Below are 25,953 nucleotides of genomic sequence, written 5' to 3' on the forward strand. Positions count from 1 at the left end.
AGATTACTAATTCTGTATTTCCCTTCATGTTATCTTTCTCCATTCATATTTGTTTCCTTTTCTCTTATTCCTCCTCACCAAAATTTCACTACCATTACCCTTTGACTTTTCTTTTAGAAATTTAATTTTCTGTTTATTTTCACTTATAGCTTCCCTTCCCTTTTATTAGTCCCTTCTTAATTTATCTTTACCATTCCCAGTCCCCTCCCTGTAGATTAAGTTAATTTTTAAATCCAAGTGGGAAAATATCTTATTCCCTCACTGAGCTAACTCTATTGAATAGAATTTAGTCAGCATTCACACTCTCCCTTCTTTCCATCTAAAATTATAAATCTTTGTGCCTCTTCCCTTGGTGCTCTAATATTATTAATCAGGCATCATCAATCACATTTCAATTATTTAATTGCTTGATAAGCTCCTATTGTTATCAAGATATCATCACAGATTGTTTACTTGATTTCTTGTTAAGTAACATTGACTCAAATTGCATCAAATTATAACCATTTTTTTACCTTACTCCCTTTTCAAGTATCTACAATCCTCTTTACAAGCCAAAGTATCATCCAAGTCATATCATTTCTTGAACTATTTTAGTGCCCCTAGCCCCAGGCCTATTTTCTTTCACACTTTACCCACCACTCAGGGTACTTAACACCTTGTTAAGTGAAGCAAGGGCAATTGTGTCTCCCACTTTACCCCCCCCCCCCAAGGATACTTAACCCCTGCTAAGTGCACATGCTGATCTAATTAACTGTTAGAATCTTGAAGATCTCTAAGTACTGGGAGACTTTGAAGGTCTTACTGAGAACTTTACAAATGAGTCTAAGTAACAGAGACACTGTCTCAGGTGCTCACATTTTATGATGCCCTCATTAGGCCAGGTGCTAATGAGACACTTGCATTAATGTTAACCCTGCTTTCCCCCCCCCAAGCCTTTTTGTCTCAAACACAGTGATATGATCTTGGACCTCTTCAATTGAAAGACAAGGCCCAAATGTATCCCTATCCTTTAGGTTCATTCTCTTCAATTATATTCTACCCTCTACATTTCCTTAGAGAGGTAAAGTTCTAAAGAATTAGAATTCTTATATCTTCCCTTTTAGGGACTTTTGAATAAACAATTGAAAGGTCAAAAAGGAGAAATGAATAACTTACATCAACACTATAATAATTTCATAAGTTAAACAAATATAAATTAAATGAAACAACGATGAGACCAAAAAAGTGTCTTATTAATTAAGCACACATCTGACTTACAAGTCAAAAAGAGAGGGCTATAAAAGGCAACATTAGGTTAGAAACTCATATATGTGTGTGTGTATATATATATATATATATATATATATATATATATATATATATATATATATGTATATACATATATATATGAAAATTCCTTTAATCAAAAAGTAAAAATAAGTAAAAAGTAAAAATAAGTGAAGAGAAAAAAAATTCCCTTTAATCTTTTTTTTTTTTAAGGTTTTTTGCAAGGAGATGGGGTTAAGTGGCTTGCCCGAAGCCACACAGCTAGGTAATTAAGAGTCTGAGGGCAAATTTGAACTCAGGTACTCCTGACTCCAGGGCCAGTACTCTATTCACTGCACTACCTAGCCACCCCATATTCCCATTTATTTTAATGACAAAAGTTTAAATGAACTATTAAGAATTTCATGATAAAAGAAGAATGTTGACTAAAATAACTTCTACAGTCCCTTTAAAATCTAGGATTAAGTAGATGGTATACTTACAGTATACCATAATGTATTTTATGGTATCCATAAGCTCCTGCTTCGGATACTAAGAATTTTATTGTTATTCCCTCAAATTTAGTATTCATTTACTCAACATATAATCAATGACTGTGTGAAGAATACAGTACTAGATGCTGGGGAGTATGCAATATTCAAATAATATGTGATATCAGTTCCTAAGAAAATGTTTTAAAAAGTTAATGAATATGACTACAGATATTTTTTCCAAAAAAGCATTTTAAAAAATCATAATCAGAATTGGCCTCTTTAAATACACAGATTAGCTAGTGAAGAAAACAAATAACTCAATGGAAAGCTTCCTACTCAAAGACTCATTTCCAGACTTCAAAACAACTTTTGATTTTTTTTAATAGAATAATTCAGACAACTGAATTCAATCCATCACTCAGAGAACAATAGTTAACCAATACCTACCATATACGAAACTCTATGCTAGACAATTTAACTAAAGCTCACACTAAAGAAATATTTTTCCTGAAGAAGTTGGGAAAAATAAGATCAAGTATCTTTTATCTCAGTTTATTATTTAATAAAAATATAAACAGAATTTTGGAACACTTTGGAATACAATTTTCTATTTTTGACAGATAAAGCTAACATATCGATTTCAATTGGTTAATGTGTTTGCACCATTAAAGTACATCTATGTTATGCAAATATATTTACCTGCATTGCACTTTTCCCCAGTTTTACTACTTCAAATAATGTGACAGGCTCCCCCTCTCCATTCTGTTGAGGATGGCCATTTGCTCTTCCACGGCCAGCTCCCCTAATTCCAGCTTCAGAACGGCTCTTTTCTCCTGGAGATTTCCGAGGTTTCTTATTTGTAGACTAAAAAGAAAAGAACAATTAAAATGAAATATAACTGTACTTCCAATTGATGCAGCAGTTGGGCACTAAAATTTTTCAAAAATAAAAGCAGTAAATAGTTACTTAATGTCTATTATGTGTTTAGCAGTATGTTAAGTACTCTTGGGATAAGAGAGAAGCTGAGATCTCTGCAGTCAAGGAATTAACATTGCAGTAGATCATAATAGACAAAACCCAACAATAACAAAATAACATTATGAGACAAATTTATTCTATGTAGCTATAAAGTAGGGAAATGAGAAAAACAATGTTTTAAAAAATCTGTTTGTGGTCACCACGTTTGAAAAAAATTAACATTTAACCAGCTACAGACACATTTCAGTTATTTTGGTCCTAAACTTAAAAGTTAGTAAACCCGTCAAACCTAGCAGTCAGCTTCTAAAGAGACATTAGAGAAATACATGTATATAGGAGAAAGATACAGTTGAGCAAATATTAGTATTTTTTAATAAATAAATTCCCTTGGGGGACTTCTCCCAACAATACTTTCTTTCACAAATGGTATACACCAAAGAAACATAGTCACAGGTGTTAAGGGAAAAAATTTAGTTTTCCCATCTTTTACTGATACCAAAGGCTATTGCTATATGAAATCAATATTCTTCCATCTCCACTTCAGCCATTCAAATTTTCAGTTCTGCTGTAATTCCATAGCAAGATAAAAACATGAAAGACAGTACAGCTACATTCTTAGACACTCAGCCTTTAACCTCCACTAGAGAAAGAATTCCACAGCATTACTGAACATCTGTATCCTGACAATATTTTACAGAACTATCGATGGCAATTTTAATAGCAACTGAACTTCCAACATCACACTATTCCCTTTCAATATTCTGGATATCATAGACTTCTTCATCAAAATGTTTCATTCTGTCATTGCATGAACTCTACACAATACTTGCAAAAGTGCAATATATTTTATTCTCCATTTTTACTTTAAATGGTCTTCCTAACTCTATTGACTTCCTCTCGAAGTCTAGGTTTTCATCTATTCTATATCCAAATTATATGTAATGATATACTTGTGTTGTCTCATTCATAGAATGCAAACTTCTTGGGGGGGGGCAATTTTTGCCTTTTTAAATTTAGCACTTAATGTAGTGCCTGGAAACTTTAGGTGTTTATCCTCTAACAGTAACTTTCTCTAGTTCACTTCCTACTTTTAAAAGGGATTACATATATTAAGTCAGTTTTTTTAAATAGAACTCTGGATGGAATGGAAGGTAGAAAAGATTCCTATTGTATCTCAGGCATTATTATTGGTTTCTCAAGATAGACAACATCAAATTCACATAGCAAAGATCACCATTAGTCAATGCAGAAAAGATGTATAAAAACAATAATAATTTGAGAGATAAAAAATGTTCCACTAAACTTTTTATGAAATTAATGTGGTCCTGTGTAAGGTAAAAGCCAGGAAGTCATAAAGCTGAGGAAAAGAACTACAGCTAAATCTCACTAATGAAAATGCATACAAAAATATTTTGAATCAGAATATAGAAAAATCTGATCAAGTTGTATTCAGAGAGGGATGTTGAAATGATTCAACAGTAGGAAAAATAATTACAATAACTAAATGAATAACAGAGATAAAAAATATATGCCTATTTTAAAAGACAGAAGCCTTTGATAACATGCAGCATGCATTTATTTAAAATTTTTAAAGGTAATGTTATGGAAGAGATTTTTATTATACTAAAAATCAAAACATTAAAATCAAAAGATATCCAGCAATTTTTTTGAATAACGAAACACTAGTCCTCCTCAGTACAAACATGGGTAAATCAAATTTTTACCAAAATTTCTTTTCTATTATTTGCCTTTTTTTCTAAAAATTCTATCACCAAAGGAACAAAAGTACAACAAAATTAAAGTATCAACATCATGTAAATAGAACAATATTATATTTATTTGCAGTTTATATGATCTACTTAAAAATCTTGAATCAATGAAGAAACTAATTGAGAATATTAATAGATTCATAAGATGAGCAGAATATGAAATCTCCCAAATGAAAAACAATTCTACATTATATGTACAATTCTACCCATCAAAAGAAAAAAACAAGAAAATCCTGTAAATAATCATTAAAAGAAAAAAAATACCTTGTAGTTAAACCTACAAGGTTATATAAGGAGAGCTATAAATCAGTCTCTACTAGAAATAAAAGGAGACAGATAAATGTATAACCATTCTTTGTCCATGGTTAACGTATGTCTAACTAAGGCAGATAAGTAGGTATAGTGGATAGAGTGCTACATCTGAAGTAAAGAAAACTGATCTTATTAAATTGAAATCTGGTCTCAGACATTTACTAGTTGTGTGACCCTGAGGAAATAATTTAACTGTGTTTGTCTCAGATCCTCAACCTGTAAATTGAACTGGAGAGGAAAATAGCAAACAATTCCAGTACCTTTCTTTGCCAAGAAAACCCCAAATGAGGGTCACAAAGAGTCAAACAAGACTGAAAAATATCGAACAACAAGGAATGCCAATACAATGTATATGACAATCTAAGTTAATTGACAGATTCAAAGTTATACCAATCAAGTTATAGAGGGATCATCACATTCTAGAACTAGACAAAATAAAATCGGGAAATGAAAAAGATGTAACATCTCAAAGGAAATTTTAAAAAATGAAGGTAGAAAGAAAAATTAAAATGTATTTAATAAGCATGTGACAAGTATAGTGGTGGACAATAAGTACACAAATCCAAAGAACCAAACAATCTTTTATCCATGAGAAACAAGTTTATATATAAATATATTCAGAAAAAAATACAAATAAATTGTTTAGAAAGGAAGGAATAAATAGTTTGGAAGATAATGGGAAGATTTCATGTAGAAGGGGATGCTTAAGCTACATCTTAAAAGAATAAAAGTACTCTACTTTATAAATGGGATGAATAAGTGCATTTCAAGGTGGGAGATGACCTTTATAAAGCATGCAAGTACAAGACAGGGTATTGCATATGACTAACAGAAAAGGTCGGCTTGACTGCATCCCAGAATGCAGCTGGGAAACACAGTACAATGGATAATGTTTGGAGAAAGGTTGAGAAAAGTCTTCAGTTAAACATTGTATTCTAGAAACAACAGGGAATCCTAGGAAGTTGAGCAGAAGAATGACAAGGTGAGATCTATCCTTAAGACTGACAGATATGGAGAATCAGAAAGGCATGAGTTCAAATCCCACCTTAGACACTTGATAGTTATATAACCCTGAGCAAAATCTAATCTTTTCAGGGAATAATACCACCTGTCTCATCAAACAAGACAGGAAAAGTATTGCACAAATGTTTTATTTTATTTATTTAAGGCAACAGGGCTAAAAGACTTGCTCAAGGTCACACAGCGAGGTAATTGTTAAATGTCTGAGGCTGAATTTCAACTCAGGTCTGCCTGACTTCAGGGCCTGTGCTCTATCTACTGAGAAAACTAGCAGCCACAAGTTGCATAAAATCTTTAAAATTTATGTATTTTCAGCCATATGCGTGCACGCACGCACGCACGCACACACACACACACACACACACAAACAAAATTTCCTTTCACCCTCCCTTTCCACTCCTTTCCCCTCAGTAGCAGTCAGATTGGCATAGTACATACATATTTTGATAAACATGTTTACAGATTAGTAATTTTCAGTATGAGGAATAGGATTAAGGGAAAGAGATAATTTTTTTTAAGTGAGCCTCTAAGTGTGCCTTAGATTCTGAAGGGTTGGTTTTATTTGTGTGTCTGTATGTGTGTGTGTGTTTTGTTTCATTTTGTTTTTCTTCCTCTGAATGGGATAATATTGTCCATAGCCAGTCTAATATAGTTGTTCCAGCTCTCTGGAGTCTTGAGAGGAGTTGCTTCCATCACGGTTGTTCATTTTACAATAGTGTTGTTGATGTGTACATTGTCCTCTTGGTTCTACACCCTTCGCTCAGCATCAAATCCCATAAGTCATTCCATGCTTCTCTAGAACAATAGTATTCCATAGTATTCATGCAGTATAACTTGTTTAGTCATTCCCCAATTCATGGGCATTCCCTCAATTTCTACAAAAAGAGCTGCTAGGAATATTTTGGAACATGTAGGACTTTTCCCTTTCTCTGTAATTTCATCTGGATATGGACCTAGAATTGGAATTTCTGGTCAAAGGGTATGAACAATTTTATTGCTTGTTGGGCACGGTTCCATATTGTTCTCCAGAAAGGTTGGATTTGTTCACAACTTCACCAGCAATGCATCAATGTACCAATCCTCCCACCTCTCCAACATTTATTATTTTCCCATTTTCTCATCTTGATCAATCTGATAGGTGTGAGGTGATGTCAATAGTGATTCGGGCATTTTTTCATGATTACATATAGCTTTAATTTCTTCATTTGAAAATAACTATTCCTATCCTTTGACCATTTATCAATTGGGAATGACTTGTGACCTTATAGATTTGATGCAATTCTCTATTTATTTTAGAAATGAGACCTTTATCAGAACACCTAGTTGTGAAGACTGTTTTCCAGCTTTTTGCTTTTCTTCTAATTTTGATAGCATTCATTTTATTAGTGCAAAAACCTTTTAATTTAATACAGTCAAAAATCATTCATTTTGAAGTTTATAATATGCTCTAATTCTTGTTTGGTCATAAATTTATCCCCTTTCCATAGATCTGATAGAGTATTTCTTGGTCTATTAATTTATCTACGGTGTTACTCTTTATGTGTAAATACTGTACTTATTATTGGTAAAGGGTATGAGATGTGGATCTATGCTTAGTTTTTGCCATATGATTTTCCAGATTTCCCATAGTGAGTTCTTATCCCACAAGTTGATGCCCTTGGGTTTGTCAAATAGTAGATTGCTATAGTCATTTACTGCAACTTCTTTTGAACCTATCCTAACCCACTGATCCATTACTCTTAACTAGTACCGGGCACTTTTGATGACTGCTGCTGTATATTATAGTTTTAGATTTGGTAGAGCTAGGCTACCTTCCTTTACTTTTTTTTTTCCATCAGTTTCCTTACTATTCTTGCCTTTTGTTCTCCAGGTGAATTTATTTACTATGTTTTTCTTGCTTGGTAAAATAGTTATTCGGTAGTTTGATTGGTATGGCACTGAATAAGTAATTTAATTTGGGTAGAATTGTCATTTTTATTATATTATAATCAATTAATATTTTTCCAATTATTTAGATCTGTCTTTATTTAGGTGAGAAGTACTCCATAATTGTGTTCATACAGTTTCTGGGTTTGTCTTGGGAGGCAGATTCCCAAGTATTTCATGTTGTCTATAGTTATTTTAAATGGAATTTCTCTCTCTTGCTCTTGGGCTTTGTTGTTCATATATAGAAATGCTGATTATTAATGTGGGTTTATTTTGTATCCTGCCATTTCGTTGAATTTGTTAAATGTTTCAAGGGGTTGTTTTATATGATTTTCTCCAGTTCTCTAAGTATAACATCATATCATCTGCAAAGAATGAAAGTTTTGCTTCCTCATTGCCAATTCTGATTCCTTCAAATTCTTTTTCTTCTTTTATTGCTACTGCTAGCATTTCTAATACTATATTGAATAGCAATGGTGATAATGGACTTTTTTGTTTCACTCCTAATTTTACTGGAAATGCTCCTAGTTTGTTTCCATTATATATAATATTCATTGATTTTTAGACAGATACTATTTATTATGATACAGATATTATTTATTATTTTAAGGAAAACTCCATTTATTCCTAAACTTTTTAGTGTTTTTAATAGGAACAGATGCATTTTATTACTTTTTTCAGTATCTACTGAGATAAATCATGATTTCTGTTGCTTTTGCTACTAATTTTTTTAAGGTTTTATTTTTGTTTGGTTGGTTTTTTGCAAGGCAATGGGGTTAAGTGGCTTGCCCAAGCCCATATGACTAGGCAATTATTAACTGTCTGAGGCCAGATTTGAACTCAAGTACACCTGACCCCAAGACTGACTGGTGCTCTATCCACTGTACCACCTAGCCACCTCTGCTACTGATATTTTTAATTGTGCTGAGTGTTTTCCTAATGTTGGACCATCCCTGCCTGTCTCGTATAAATCCTACCTGATCATAACGTATTATCCTAGTAATAACTTTCTCTATTTTATTTAAGATTTTTCCATTAATGTGTGTTGTATAAATGTTAATGGAAAATGCTAGATGTTACAGAAAATCATTTTGAAAATAGTGTGTAGGATGGACCTGAATGGGGAGATACTTGAGGAACATAAATTAGGTAGCCACTGAAATATCTATATAAAAGGTGATGACAATATAATATATTAATAAGCATTTGAGAGATGTATTAAGAGGAGAAAAAGCAAGATTTGGCAATTGCTTGAATGTGTAGGATTAGGGAATAAGGAGTTAAGGAGAATATGGAAGTTAAAAATGTGACCCCAGAAGAATAAAAGTGCTTTCATCAGGAACACGAAAATTTAGGAGAAAAATTAAATTTTCTTTTTAGACATTTTAGATTTAGACACCCAGTTTGAAAGGTCCAAAATATAAATGGTAATGTGAGACTGAAGATCAGGAGAGATGTTAGGTATATGGCAATTATATGGCAATATAAAGCAGCAACAACAGAGAAATGACAATTAAACCCATGGAATCTAGAGTCTCAAATAGAAATGTGGTGATAAACCAGCACAGCAGACTGAAAAGGAAATATTATACAGAAATTTAAAAAAATTTAAAAAGCAGAATGAAGGATTGTCTTCAAAACCCAAAGAGAAAAGACTTAAGAAAATATAGTTTTTCTTTCTCAGTATTGATAAAAGACCATCAGTTCAGCAATTATGAGATTATTCAAAACTTTGGAAAAAGTGATTTCAGTAATGATGAAATCAAAAACCAAACTGCAGAAAATTGTGCAGAGAATTAAAGGAGAAATGGAGTCAACAAGTATAGATAGCTTTTGCTATGGATTTGGTATTTATAGAAAGAGAAGCAGAAGACAATAGCTTGAAAGGGGCTGATGAAGGATATTTAAAGATAGGGGAGGACTTGGAATGTTATGAGGCAGCAGACAATTTAAAAAACCCCACTTTTATGTAGGGAAAGATTAGAAATGAGAAAGTACAAGAATGGGGGGTAGGGAAAATGTATGCCATGACAACTTAGGTTACAATCTTATGGAGAAGAAAGCTGGAGATGAGAGCAAGAATACATACGGAGATTTGCATTGTTGGGGATGGGGAAAAAGTCTAAGAGTTCACTGTCAAAAATCAGGTTAGAGCACATGAGAGTAGGAAAGTCAAGGAATACTGACATGAAGAGAAAAGGACAAGAGAAGATGGGCATTAAATGGTCTCAACATTCTTAGGACAGTAAAAGTTAACAATATTAGCTGAGAAGATTTGGGAAGGAGAACATATGGTAAGCTTGAGAGGAAAGAAGAGGTGAATTAGAAAAGCTAAGGAAAGTGATACTGAATAAAATGACTGATTTGCTTCAGTGAAGGCTCAATTTGAAGTTGGATACTATAGATTTTTAAAGGACTCAGTGACCTCTGCCAAATATTTTCATGAACATGAGTAGGAGCTAAAGAATCAAATGGTGGGAATAATTTGAAGATGACTTTTTGTATGGAATGAGAATTAGTATATGGGAACTAGTATATAATCATTCCTTTTTGTGTAGTTGATGGGGAGATTTCAAATACATTAAAGGCAGTAATCACCAAAATGATGAGCATTGTATCAGACTAGATTTGTAGGGAATAGAAGCAATTAAAAACAATACACACTATAAAGTCAAGATCAAAAATTCCTGAGGTGAGGGGGAAAAAAACCCAAGAACTAGTGGAAAGTTGATGAGCAGAAATTAGTTTTAGACCAATATCTAGAACCTATAAAATAAACTCAAAAGGAATATACAACTTGAATAAAAAAAGGTCATATTAATTTTTTTAAAAAAGAGAAAAGAATTAGCTCAGATATATGATATGGGAAAGAATAATGAACTAAACAAAGGGACAGAGGAGATTACAATAAACAAAATGATTTTTGAAACCGTAAAATTATAATGTTTTTTTCAAAAATAAAATCAAATATCAAATCAATCAAAAGAAATTTACTAAGCAAGGAAACAAACATTTACTAAATATTTATTAATGCCAGGCACCAGTGCCTGGCTAAATAGGCAGTGCTAATTAGGCTCTTTACAAATGTTATTTTATTTGATTCTCAAAACCCTGCAGTGAAAATGCTATTGCTAACCCCCCCACACACTTTTTTTCTAGGTTTTTGCAAGGCAAATGGAGTTAAAGTGACTTGCCCAAGGCCACACAGCTAGGTGATTATTAAATGTCTGAGGTCAGATTTGAACTCAGGTACTCCTGACTCCAGGGCAGGTGCTTTATCCACTGCACCACCTAGCCTCCCCTGCTAACCCCCTTTTACAGTTGAGGAAACTGAGGCAGGTAGAGATTAGGATCACACAGCTAGTAAATGTCTGAAGGAATATTTGAATTCAGGTGTTCCTACATCTAGACCCTGTTGACTCTACTAAGCATCCAATGTGCTAGGGATTACTTTTGCAATGACTAAAGAAAAATAGTCCCCCATACAATTTTCATGTCCTTTTCTCTTCACGTCAATATTCACTCTGCATCTGCTGCTAGGTCTGGTTTTAATTCTGTACTCTCAGGATATAAATTAGTTCTAATCTAATCACCTGCTGCCAACTAAAACCCTGACCAGTATCACCTCCACTCTCAACCTTCTCTCTGTCCCATAGAAAGGCTGGAGTACCAAATTCCTCCCTTTATAGATGGTAGAAACTGAACTCAGCTTATTTTGTTATATCTGCTCCCCCCGCTCAATTCCTCATGCCAGATACCCTTGGTGTTTCATCCTCTTCCCTACTTTCCAGTCCCCTTTTATGAGAGGTCTCTTCATGTAAGCTCTGTAAGGGCAGGGACTGTCTATTCTTTTCTTTCAATTAATTATAGCCCCAGTGCTGAGCATAATGCTTGGTATATAGTAAATGCTTAATAAATGTTTATTGGAGCTAAAAGAGAGATGTATTTATATTTTGCATATGATATGTAGTATTTGACTATTATATCCTATATAGCATATGCAAAGTGGGATGGGAGTACAGGGCCTTTCTTTATTAGCTGGGGGGAACCTTCATGCAGAAGGTTGTTCTTATGCTGAAATCTCAAAAAAAATTCCAAGGATTCCAAGAAATGGAAGTGAGGGTCAAGATTATTGGCAAAGATACATATATGATTCAAGCAAGATAAACAACTCTTTTCCAAAGTCATTCCATTTCAAGAACTTTGTCCAAGTCATTATTAAGCACTAGCTCAAAATTCAAAATTTGTGACAATCTTCATTCTTCCAAGCTTTTGATACTGGTGCATTTGGATCTTTTTAATTTGTAGGTCTTTAACCTTTCTGCTCTTTCATTGGCTCAAGATCCAGGAATGTACTGCAGTACCTTTTCAATATTTGATAAGAACAAGAAGCAATATCCAAAGTAGAACTGTGCTCTTTAATTAGTTAATGTTTTAAATAATTACTAATGTTAAAAGAAAAAGCCAATAAACAAGCACCAGTCAGTCCTTCAGTAAAATTTCTAAGAGAGATTTTCCATCAGTTGAAAAGAAAGTCAAGTCTAAAGACACTTTACTAAATATCTACTATGTGCTAAGCACTGTCCTCTTAAGTGTCTCCTCTCAAGGAGTTCACAGTCTACTGAGGGAGACCACACATAAATAGTCATGTACAAACAAGATCCACACAAAATATGGAGATTCCTGAAGAGGATTTCCTGTATGTATAGAGTATTACCAGTAAAAGTCTGAAAGGTGAAAAATATAAGAAAGTGAAACTTTATAACACCAAGAGTTATCAAATGATAAAAGCTGACAAGTGATCAAAGGATATGAAAAAATGACCAAATAGGTTTCCAAAAAAGTAAATTGGGAATAAGCACATGAAAACATTTTCTAAATCAACAATAGCAAGGAACATATAAATTAAGACAACTCTGAGGGCTCTATACCATACAAATAAAAAAAATGACAAACTATGGAAATACTTGAAGTTGTTGGGGTTGTGGCTAGACAGACACATGAATTACTGCTGGTGGAACTGTGATCAATTTGGCAGAAGTCAAGAAAAAGCATCTAAATTATCCACTCTTTGACATAGGAATCTCAATACTTCTTTCCCCCCCCCCCCCAAATCAGAGAGAAATAAAGTTCTAATATATTACAAAATATTCATCTTATTATCATTTTTTTGAAAAATGCCTTTCAACTGAGTAATGGCAAAAGGAAAGACCTATGGTACAAGAATGTTAGGAAAAATTATGCTTCAGTTAGAATTAGTGAATAGGAAGAATTTAGAAAAATAAGATCTCTGTATGAGCTGATGGAAAAGCCTAATTAAAAAAAAAAGAACACAATACATAATTACTATATCCATATATCTGAAAGGTTACTAAAAAAAAGTCAAATGCTGAGTAGACAAAATACTGATGGGTTACTAGGCCAAAATATGTATATGCCAATATAACGGAATTGTCAGATGAAGGCACTGTATTAGTTATTTTTGTTTAACTGGTTTTGTCACCAAGTGGTCAGTTATCCAGTAGAATTTCTAAGAGAGAATTTCCATCAGCTGAAAAGAAAGTCAAGTCTAAAGTCACTTTTTCTTTATGGGAATGGTATGAGGAACAAAAATATTGGGAACCATAAGTATAATGAAAAGGAAACTTGCATCAAAGCTAAGAAAACCTGGGTTCAAGTTTTACCTACTTCTAACACATACTGGTTGTGTGATGTTGCTACAGACAACTGTTTCTAAAAGTGTTGATCTAAATAAGTAGAGGAAACTTCCTCACTTGGGAGTTCATTATACCCATGAATGAAAAAACAATTATTAAGCACATTCTATGTGCTGAGTCTTACCCCTAAGAATCTCATACATTGTGGTCATAAATATTCTTTCTATATGTGGCTCTTGACAAGTTTTTGATGGGTGATGCAACTGGATACCCATGATAAAGATAGTGTAATTGCAAACATCAGGGTGGGTTAAACTTTAGTCTTAATTTGATTTTGTGTTGATCTTGAACCATGCTCCAAAGAATTTGAAAGGTTATCCACCTTATTAAGCTATTGTTTTTTTATCTACTCAGATATAGTCAGTTTTATTCAATCAATATTCAATGTCTTCAGACTCCATGAAGAAAAATTTTCCAAGCTATACAATATATGAGGATTCACAGAAATTGACTAGTGTTTGGCTTCTTTCATTTCTTATCACCAAACCATACTTTTCAATGTATTTTTGTTGTTGTCATCTTCTATACTTACTTAAACACTAGGGTCATCAATTTTCAAGGTATATGATAACTTGTTAAAAGAATGTTATCAAGTTTTTTCCATAGATTCTTTTTACTGTCTCATTCCTTAACAAATATTTGAAATTAACATCCTTGGTGGGTATCCCTTTCTAGTGTTTTTCATGAGAATTTTAAGATATGATGTAGAAGTATCCCATGAAATAATGCCTCTTTTTACTTCTGAACATGCTAGTCGCCTTTCCAGGATGAACCAATGAGTTTTAAAAGGTTTTGTCCACTGGTTATAATTTATAAATATAATATCAAAATAGGCATGATTCAATGCCTGCAGTAATGCGTGAATATGTTGGTTTGATAAACAAAAATCTCATAGGGAAATTACCAACAGTTAAATTGTTTGTAGATTTAAAAAAATTTATTATTTATGCTTTCATTTTTTTTTTCAGTATTTTTGTTGTTATCACAAGGGAAACTTAAGGAAACTGCATAGGGCTTAGAGTTTTTGGCATCTAATTTGTTTCTTGGGTTACTACAACCAAAGAATTCATCATTAAGTTATTATCCAGTCTACTGCTGGTGACTTTCCTTCTTCTTAGCTAGACTGCTTTTTGAATACAATTAATTGCTGGGACAAGGTTCAAAACCTCATCCACTTAGTAGAACCCGCCAGAACTTATATTCAAGCTACTACTTTGAGAATCCAGAGTCAGCACCATATCATAATGAAGCACTGGATTAGCATTTCTATAGAACAACCAAATTGATGTTCCTAAAATAGCCTTTTCATCCTGTCACTCTCTTATTCAAGGACAAACAATTGTTTCTCTATTAAATCACATCTAAAAATCTATTTTCAAGGTCTTCTATAATAGATACCCTTTCTCAATTGAAAAATGAGGATTAGAATAAGATACTAAACTAATATAATCTATTTCCAACTAATAAGTAACTTCCCAAACCATCTTTTTAAAATAAGTATGCAATACAAATATGGATATCTACAAATGTTAATTTTTAATGACCCAAAAATTCAATGCTAAAAAAACACAGAAATTTGAGGAAGAATGAAGCAAACAAGTTTCCATAATAGCCTTTCCTTAATTATCACTGTGTCCTAAGATGTCTCTGTAACAATTACATGTTGCATTCATTTGGCACATGCTATGTTATAATGTTAATTATTTTTCTGGGGGGGGGTGTCTTGTCTCCCTATAAACTCTTCAAGGGTAGGGACATTCATGGACTCTCTCTGTAGCAACAATGATTAAGAAATGATAGGCCTGGGGTGGGTAGGTGGCGCAGTTGATAGAGCACCAGTCCTGGAGTCAGGAGTCAGTGAGTTCAAATCCAGCCTCAGACATTTAATAATTCCCAGCTGTTTGACCTTGGGCAGGTCACTTATCTCCACTGCCTTGCAAAACAAACAAACAAATAAACAAAAAGAAATGGTAGGCCCTAAGCAAATATTTTAGGGTAAAAAGTCAAGAACAATATGTAAAGAATTAAAAGACCAAAAAAAGGGCTTAGAAGATGAAAAAGAAGACACCATAGAAGACATCTATGGTTTTAGATATAGATCAGCAGCTAAAGAGAACATAGTGTTGGGAAGTTAATAAGTTTAGGAATTTATGAAGAAATATCATTTCAAGGGAGACTTTTGGATGTAGGAAAAAAGCACAACTCAAAAAAGAGTTTAGTGTGTTAAGATAGTTTCACATACATAAGTTACAAAGATACTGGAGTTAATAATTCATTTCCTCAGGGACAACAGATCTAAGTGCTAAGTTCTGAGTGATATGAGGGAAAGAGGGAATGAAGGGGGGAAATTAGGTTAATCAATCAAACAACATTTTGTGCTCATTATGTTCCAGGCACTTTTAGGGAAATAAAGATAAGTCTACTTAAAGAGGCAACAGGAGAAACAATATGTACATAACATACATGTAAACAAAGCATATTCAAAGAAAAAAGGATCAGAAAGCACTAGGGTCCAGAAGAAAGTTGAATCTTGTTATTGTGCTATCTACTAAAGTGGCAATCTAAGATCTCCCTTGTTCACTACTCTGTTTACTATAATAAAAAGTTTGAAAAATTTAGGAGTATATTTATATAAAGGGCTAGCTAGACAATGCAATTCAAATCAGTGGTTTACAAACTGGAACTTTCAGTAATTTTTCAATGAGTATACAAGTAACAAATTGGAAAATGGGGAGCAGGTTCATCCAATGCTCCCTGTAATAAGTCAATTTAGGAAACTGATTTCAACCAAACCACATGGATTCTTCCCCCATTAAAATCCACCAGTCCCCAATTTATCCTCTTTCTATTGCTCTGCAAGGCCTTCCTTGCCAGCGGTAGGCCACAGCCCCTCACCTCAGTGCTCCAATATTCTAACAATAACCTGAGCAACCAGTATAGTAGCTAGGAAAAGTATATAGACATGTTTATGATTTATGTCACTGAAACCATTACCTTTTCTTACCCCTAAATCAACCCTTCTTATGAACTTCTCTACTTGTGTTAAAGTTCACACCATGCTTTAAGTCACCCACATTCACTTTCATTCACTCCATATATCTAAGCAGTTGCCTTATAAAATTAGTTCTATCTCCAAAACTCTCTGGGCCTAATCATCTCTTGAGTCCTAACTGGTCTCTATGAATCAAATCTCAGTCCTCTCTAAGTCATCCTCTACATAACCTTCACAAGTGGTTTTTCTTAAATAACAAGTGGGACCTTGTCTTCTGCCAACATAAATTGCAATGGCACCCTATTGTCAGTCTGGTATAATAAAAAGTCATTTCTTTAGTGTTTAATGCCTATTAGAACCTGAAACCACCCTACATTTCACCCATGTTTTTATGTTGCCCGCTTTCCTGAATTCTATGCTCAAGTAATATTTCTTAGTGTTCCTCATAATCATATAGAAAAACAACTAAAATATCTAATGAATAGGATGCCATTCATTTATGCAGAATTAAAGAAAGTTTTATACTGAAAACTTTCTGAAGAACTGAAATCACAGACAATTCAACTTTGCTTCTTTTGCATTGAATATGGTAATTATATATCTAAGCTTTTATGTATTCTGAGTGAACTTTTCTAAAAGAATTCAGCTGACATCTCTCTAATGTTTCAACTTTCTCCCAGTGGGGAATTCCTCCCAGAAACTCCATTTGTAGGACGACCCAAACCTCTTCTCCATCACCATATCATTTCAGATTGGAGGGCTGGAAGGTGGAACATGAAATTCCTCTTAAAGCTTTCCTTTACTGAGGGGTATAATTGGAAGATTCTGGCTAATTCTCCATTTTCCAACAGCTCTGAAAGGTTTAGACTTCACAGAACATTACCTACCCAGGATAAGCTAATCATTTGAAATATAAGCATGCCAATCTACTCAATTTGGATATTCACCACCTTCTTAACTTCAACTCCTGTCTTATTGGGGGGCAGCAGGATAAAAACAAAAGATACCTATCAAAGCTTTCCTTATAGTGTGTTGAGAGCTGAAATTTCCAGATAATTTTTTCACTTTTCTGTTTGTGGATCTTGTGAGATTTGCTCTACAAAGAATATCACACCTCTGATGCACTTCACTTCCTTGAACCCCACCAGCTTTACCCCTTTCCAGATTCCTTTTGTGGGTTACCTGAATCTTGAAAGACCAAGACCATGTTTATGTATTTGTACTCCTAGTATCTACTTAATATGACTAGCACAAGGCAGAGGTCATGAAATCAGACATGATTGAAATAATTCAATAACAATATAGGAATAAAAAACTTTCAGAGGAAGAAATCCAAGCTAACAATAGTCTTATGAAAAAATCATCTCAGTCAGTAATAATTAAGGAAACTGAAATGAAAATACCTCTGAGAATATTATCTTACACACATTGGATTGACTAAGATAACAAAAAATAAGTAAAATGACAAATGCTGAAGGGCACAGGGAAAAATAAGTTAATTATTACAGTCCTGGTAATACTAAGAACAAATCACTAAATTGTGCCTGGTAATTTGGCACGGCAGTATTACTAGGTATATACCCACAAAAAAGATCAAAGAAAAGGAAAAAAGACCAATATAAACAAAAAATATTTATGGTAACTCTTTTTGTGGACTCAAAAGTTGAAAAGTGAATGGCTAAACAATTTATGGCATGTCAGGAAGATGAAATATTACTAGGCTATAAGAAATGATGAAGGGGATGTCTTCAGAAAAATCTGGGAAGATTTATATAAACAGATTACAAAATGAAATTTATGTACCAGCAATATTGTAAAGAAAATCAACATGAAAATTAGTAACTTTGATACAACCAATGCTAACCATCATTCCAAAAGACTAAAATATACTAACTACCTTCAGATAGAGAGCAGACGAGCAGACTTAGGGTACAAACTAAAATCCTTTGGGGGTGGGGGTGGAGGGAAGGAAGGAGTGAAGAGATGCAAGGCTAATGGAGGAATTTGTTTTGCATGACTATACACTTACATTAAATAATTAATTATTGTATTAGGATCAAGTTTTTCTCTTTTCTACTTCCTCAACTAGAAACAAACCAGTGTGGGAAATCTCTTAAATATATTTGCTTAGTGCAAGATCTAATCAGACAGTAAAAGAAATTCTAAGTTTAGGCTAATGGGTGTATGAGGTTTATTAATGCAGGTCCTGTGATAATGTAGATTCTATCCCTACTACTGAGACAGAAGACAGGGAAATTAATGCAACTTTGACAAAGATTTGAGTGACCTAAGTCACATAATCCAAGATAGCCCACAGATCAGAGGTGATTAGGCATTTATTCAAGAATACCTCTTCTTCTAAAGTCATATAATCTCAATGTTATTAAGGGGTTTTGGGCCCGAAAAGAGACAGTCAAATGACCATCTTTTTTTTTTAATCAATAACCTGCTGGCCTTATTAATAAAATGATCAAATTACCTAGAAACTACTTTTCCTGAACTTTTTAACAGTCACAACAAAGTAGGACTTTCTTTTATTTGTCTTCTTAATGGGTAGGGAAGGGGCAGAAGCTAAGGAGAAAATGTCAATATTGAAAACAAAATAAAATTTAATTTAAGAAAAAGAGAGAATGATAAGAGGAAATAGGATCACTTGTACATGTACATGTGCTTGCCTTGACAAAGAGAAGGAACACTTCATTATGTGAGACAGGACTGAAGGAGATATTAGTAAAAGGAATCTGAGTATTGCTTGACCTTAGCATGGGTGGAAATAATTATCTATAAATCTACCCTTTCCTCCAAGACAAATAGGTAATTTTCTAAATTAATGAAGCATATTTAGCCATAGGATAATATATTTGGAGCTAGAGGGAAACACAGATGAAGATAACAAGGCATATAGAGCTGAAGAGACTGTCCAGGATCACATTAGTCTTTCTTTATTCCCTAGAGCACAAAAGGCTTGTTGAATTGTTAATAAATGAAAAAAAAAAATCTCTCACCATTTTAAACTTTTCTATGTTTTGCATATTTTCATAATCTATGGAACGTTAACAAAACACATGTTTTATTTATAAATTGGGTATATACACATGTTGGGAAGCTATGTTAACAATGTTAAATGATAGGGTACAGAATCAAAAAAGTTTGGAAATCACTGATTGATAATGTTTCACCCCAGAGGAAATGGAGATAAAGGAATATTGAGTTCTTAAGATTGTCTAGAGAGGATGCAAGTTTTAAAGTCCTCAGATTGGATTAATGATAAATGACGTCCTTTATTTTTCTCATCTTTTTTTTTAGCAAGCTTTTGACCAATGTCTGACATATTTCCTAAAAGCTCTTTCGCAATGTTCATTCCAGGTTCTATGCTATTGGTTAGGCTGTTCCCTTCATTTGAAATATTTACTTTCTCCTTGTTCACTCTCTAATCCACAGCTCACAAGGGTTAAATTGAGCCCTTTTTTCTCTATTCTCAAATTCTATTATGATCTTATTTTATATGCCAAAATTCATTATATAGTATAAGTGATAAATACAAACTAATTCATTAAAATATTCAATAAACATTTTTAAAAATATGGGTGTACTAGACAAAAACTTCTTGAAATACAAATGTTGTTTTAGTGAAAAAAAAGTAAGCAACCTCTTTCTGATATGCATTAGTACCATAAAACTGCAGCTATGAAAGCAGAAGGACAACCAGGTCACAGTGGATAAGAGCACAGGGTTTGGAATCAGACACTTACTAGTTGTCTGACCCTAGGATGAGTCACTTAATACCATTTGCTTCATTGCCTCAAATATAAAATGAGCTGTCAAACCACTTCAGTATCTTTGCCAAGAAAATTCCAAAAATGGGTCAAGGAAGAGGATTGACCTCAGACAAAAAAAAAAAAAAAAAAAAAAAAAACAACAACAACAAAAAATGACAAAGCAGAAGGAAGACATAAGAAAAACAAGGGACTATTTCTAGCACTGGTGTCGAATAAAAGGATGTTTCCGATAGAGAACGTTAAACCAATTTAAATCTTGAAATAAGCAAAGCTGCTCAATTAACTCAAGTGTACAAATGGTGAAATGGGGGTTGAGAAGGCATAAAATAATTGGCTGTGGTTTGGAACATCTAAATATCTGTGTCATATCACATTTGCTAAATATATGAGAATAACCCTAATCATCCCAGTCCTGACCTGTTAAAAGGCAAAGGGTTCCCACTACATCTAGGGCTACCACGAGTCATCTTGATCCATATCTGGGCACTGGACCCAGATGGCTATGGTGGAGATATTGAGGTTGATGCTTAGCACAGCATGCCCTTACTTAAATCCAATTCACTAGCTAACTATGGCATCACACCCCTGATATCATGTTCCTCTACAAGACTTAGGTTAAATAACAGCAAAAATTTCCACCTAGAAACAGTCATGGCTATCAAATATCAATAAATAATATCTTAAGTTTCAAAAGGAAAATGAACAATTGTAGCATTTCAAAGGGAATGATGATTGGAATGATATAGTACAGTGAATTGTTTTAAATTTCATCTATTCAACTTCCTGCTTCATATACATTTTTAGATAAATTCCTCAAATACATATAGCCACACTGAAAAATCTCCCCCTATTAAACTATATATAGTTGGCATGTCTAGTGGAAGTGAAGAGTAAACTTCCGGATAACAGCTTGATTTCTATTCAAAATGAAAACAAGAAAGAAATTTGATCAAGACAGAGAGAGAACCAAATTAGTTTAAGAGAAATTTTTTAAAAAGTTTGTCAACTTCTTAAGCCTCTTTGTTTTATATAAAACAGTAACAAGGGAGGAAATATGGCATATATAGAGTACCTACAAAACCAGAAAGCCAGGGCTCAAATTCTATTCCCTGATATATTTTAGCTATGTGACCATGGGGAAGTTTTTAATACTCCCAATGCTTTTGACCAATGACATCAAAATCAAATGGAAATGAACACCTCCAGTGGCATTTTGACTTAGAAAACAAAAAATTAAACAAAAAATGATTTATGTTGTATTATAGTTTTATTTTGTTAAAAATTTCACAATTATATTTTAATCTGATTCCAATCAATGAAGATTACACAACATTCACAATTCTGCCCTAGGCAACTATCATTTGCAAAGAAGGGGGTCAACCTACATAAGTACAGAAAATCATTGAAAGGGAGTTCCCCTCAACAATGAAATTCTTTCCCATCCACATCAATTATTAGCAAGGAAAGATAAACTGGCAACCAATAAGATTTAAAAAAAGAAGAATAAAAGGATGCAGATGATAGGATGGTATACCTAGAGAACCTAGAAAAATCATCTGCCTGAAAACTACTTGAGACATAGCAACTTTATCATTGTTTCAGATTATAAAATAAACCCACATAAATCATCAGTATTTCTATATATTACTAGCAAGATAAAGCAGCAAGAGACAGAAAGAGAAATTCTGTTCAAAGTAACGGTAGATAATATAAAATACTTGGCAGTCAACCTACCAGAGAAAACTAAGAAACTATGAAAACAATTATAAAACTTTTCACACAAATAAAATCAGATATAAAAAAATAGGCAAATGTCAATTGCTCATGGGTAGGCTGAGCTAATATAAAAAAGACAATTCTACTTAAATGAAATTACTTATTTAGTGCCATACTAATCAAACTTTCAAAAAATTACTTTATTGAACGCAAAAATTACCAACTAAATTCATATAGAGGAAAGAAAGGTCAAGAATATCAGAGGAATTTTAAAAAAGGCAAATAAAGGTAGCCTAGTACTACCAGAGCTAAAATTATATTACAAAGCATCAGTCATCAATACTATTTGGTATTGGCTAAGAAATAGAGTGGTTGATTAGTAGAATAGATTAGGTACAAAAGAAATAATAGTAAATGACTATAGTAATTTGCTATTTGATAAACCCAAGGATTACAGCTTCTGGAATCAGAACTCACTCTTTGATTAAAAAAAAAAAACTGCTGGGAAAACAGGAAGACAGTATGGCAGAAACTAGACATGGACCCACATCTCACACTCTATATCAAGATATGGTTGAGATGGGTACAGGATTTAAATAGGAAAGGTGATATCAAAAGGCAGATCTTTGGAAACTGGAGCACTTTATGACCAAAGGAAGTGACAGAGGACTTTTTATAAAATGGATAATTTTGATTACATTAAATTAAAAAAGAATTTTCACAAATAAAACCAATACAACTGAGATTAAAAGAAATAAGTTAGGAAACAGTTTCTATAACTAGTGATTCTGACAAAGGACTAATTTCTAAAATCTATAGAGTACTGAGTCAAATTTCTAAGACTACAAGTTTTTCCCCAATTGATAAACTGCCAAAGGATATGAAAAGAACAGTTTTAAATTTAGAAGAGTTAAAGCTACCTATAGGCATATGAAAAAATGCTCTAAATCAATACTGATTAAAGAAATGCAAATTAGGACAACACCTCACCCCTATCAGATAGGCCAAAAGGAAAATGATCAATGTAGGAGGGGATGTGGGAAAACTGGGACACTAATGCACATGTGAACTAATCCAACCTTTCTGGAGAAAAATTTGGAATTATGCTCAAAGGGCAATAAAACTATACATACCCTTTAATCTAGCAATACCACAATTAGGACTGTTTCCCAAAGTGATCACAAAAAAAGGGTAAAGAACTCCTACGTACAAAAATATGCATAGTCACTCTTCATGGTGTCAAAAAATTGGAAATTGAGGGGATGCCCATCATTTTGGGAATGGCTTAACAAATTGTGGTATATATGAATGTGATAGAACACTACTGATCTATAAGAAAGCTTGAGGGACAGGATTTCAGAAAAACCTGGGAAAACTTGCATGAACTGATATGGAGTAAAACAAGAATAAGAACATTATACACACTAACAACAACACTGGGTGAAGATCAACTATGATGGATTTATTCATTTCAGCAGTACAACAATCAAAGACAATTTTAAAAGATGCGATGGAAAAATATCATCCATATCTAGGAGTTTAAATGTAAGACCAAAACTTACTGGCTTCAATTTGTAAAAGTTATCATATGTGTATATGGGGGGGCGGGGCCAAGATGGCAGCATTAGAACAGCCTTTCCTAGGAGCTCTCTCAAAAATATTCTCAAAATGTTAAAATTATGGCTCTAAACAAATTCTTGAGAGACAGAACCCACAGAAAAAAATCCAGTGAGGCAATTCTCCAGCCCAAAGTAACCTGGAAAATGGTGGGAAATCTATATACCATGAGGGTGGAAGCTATGTTCCCACAGCCAGGATTATCACAAAGGAGCTCCAGTCTTCCGGGAACAACACACTGGACTCTTAAGACTCCTAGGTCATGGGGCGCTCTGGCTCCCAGCAACAGAAGCATTTTCCTGACCTGGCAACCCAGGGAACACCAAGCACAATTTGAAAGATCAGCATGGAAACTTCTGCCAGAGTGAGTGGGAGCCAGCCCAGATCCCACAAAACATAAGCAGACCTGAAGAACCACCTGGCAGCTACTCCCAGAGAGCTCAGCCCACAGAAAGTAAGAGGATGAGGGGAGACTGCTTAGGTGTCTCTCCTCTGGCCCTAGAACAGGACTCTTATTCCCCTATTGCCAACCACAGACCACAGCAGAGGCAGGAATGCAATAAGAGCCTTGCATAAGACCGTGAACAAAATGAGGTCCCTGGGGGATGTCTTAATAATACTCAAAAGCTTGGGAAGCACCCCAAACAAGGCACAGTTTGGGAAAATGAATAAAAAGGAAAGGGGGAGAAAAAAAGGAACCTAATCATAGATAATTAGTTTGGTCCCACTGAGGACCAAAACACACACTAAGAAGATGAGAAAGTTACAGATTCTGTATATAAATCCTCCAAGAAATATAGAAGCTGGTCTCAGGCTATTTCAGAGCTCAGAAAAGATTTTGAAAATCAAGTAAGGGAAGAAGAAGACAAATTGGGAAGAGAAAAGAGGGAGATACAGGAAAAACATGAAAGCCACGTCAACAGCTTAGTCAAGGAGATAAAAAAAAAATGCTGATGAAAATAACATACTAAAAACTAGTTTAGGTCAAATGGAAAAAGTTTAATGAGGAGAAAAAACAGTTCATGAGGAGAAAAATACTTTAAAAAGCAGAATTGGCCAGAAGGAAAAGGAGATAAGAAAGCTCTCTGAAGAAAACAAATTGTTCAAATGTAGAATGGAGCTCAAGGAAGTTGATGACTTTGTGAGGAATCAAGACACAATGAAACAATCAAAAAGACATAATACAACAAATCAAAAGAATGAAAAACTAGTAGAAAAGGTGAAATATCTCACCAAAAAAAAAAAAAAGGTCTGGAAAACAGATCCAGAGAGACAATTTGAAAATTATTGGGCTAACTGAAAGTCATGATCAGGAAAAGAGCCTAATTTCATTTTTGAAGAATTTCTATGAAATTGTCCTGATATCCTACAAGAAGAGGGAAAAATAGAAATTGAGAGACTCCATCAATCTCCTACTCAAAGAGATCCAAAAAAAAAAAAAAAAAGTACCCCTGCCCGGAAAACACACACACACACACACACACACACACAAGAATTAGAATTTGAGGGGATGCCCATCAATTGGGGAATGGTTGAACAAATTGTGGTATTTTAATGTGATGAAACAGTATTGTTTTATAAGAAATGATGATGGAAAGGAATTTAGAATAACCTGGCAAGACTTCCAAGAGCTGATGCTGAGTGAAGTGAGCAGAACCAGAAAAAAAAAACCATTATATAACATTCCCTCCCCTCCCAGGAGGAATATAATCTCCAGAACTCCCAAGTCAGAGAGAAAATACCACAAGCAACCAGAACAAAACAATGCAAATAATGTGGTGCTGCAGTCAGAAGTACCTGGGACTTAGCAGCATCCACATTAAGGGCTCATAGGATTTGGAATATAATATTCTGGAAGGAAAAAGAGACTGGAATGCAACTGAGAATCAATTACCCAGGAAAACCAAACATCTTCTACCAGGAGAAAAGATGGACTTTCAATAAAATAGGAATTTCAAATATTTCGACTGAAATGACCTAAGCTGGACAGAAAGTTTGAGCTTCACTTAGGTGAAGAATAGAGTGAATGAGAAGGGTAAATTATGAGGGATTTAATGATGATGAGCTCTGTGTCTTCCTGCAAGGGAAGATGATATCATAAATTTTTTTTTGGCAAAGCAATGGGGTTAAGTGACTTGCCCAAGGGCACATAGCTAGGTAATTACCAAGTATCCAAGGCTGAATTTGAACTCAGGTCCTCCTGACTCCAGGGTTGGTACTCTATCCATTGCACCAACCTAGCTGCCCCCAAAAGTGAGGAATTTTCTCTCTTTTGTTTTTATTTTTATTTTTTTGGCTATTACTAGGCAGTGGGGTTAAGCGTCTTGCCCAAAGTTACACAGTTAGCTAATTATTAAGTGTTTGAGGCCACATTTGAACTCAGGTCCT

At 33.9% G+C, this 25,953-nt stretch overlaps 1 protein-coding gene across 1 annotated transcript in view; it reads right to left on the bottom strand.

The window, feature by feature from the left end:
- STAG1 (STAG1 cohesin complex component) overlaps window positions 1-25,953 on the bottom strand; it is a 351,800-nt gene that overhangs the window by 196,058 nt on the left and 129,789 nt on the right. The window contains exon 4 of the mRNA XM_074214834.1: window positions 2,439-2,603. Within this exon, the coding sequence (XP_074070935.1) occupies window positions 2,439-2,603 (165 nt within the window). The remainder of the gene's footprint in view (window positions 1-2,438; window positions 2,604-25,953) is intronic.

Source organism: Macrotis lagotis, chromosome 1 (genome assembly GCF_037893015.1).
Source record: "Macrotis lagotis isolate mMagLag1 chromosome 1, bilby.v1.9.chrom.fasta, whole genome shotgun sequence".
NCBI lineage: Eukaryota > Metazoa > Chordata > Mammalia > Peramelemorphia > Peramelidae > Macrotis > Macrotis lagotis.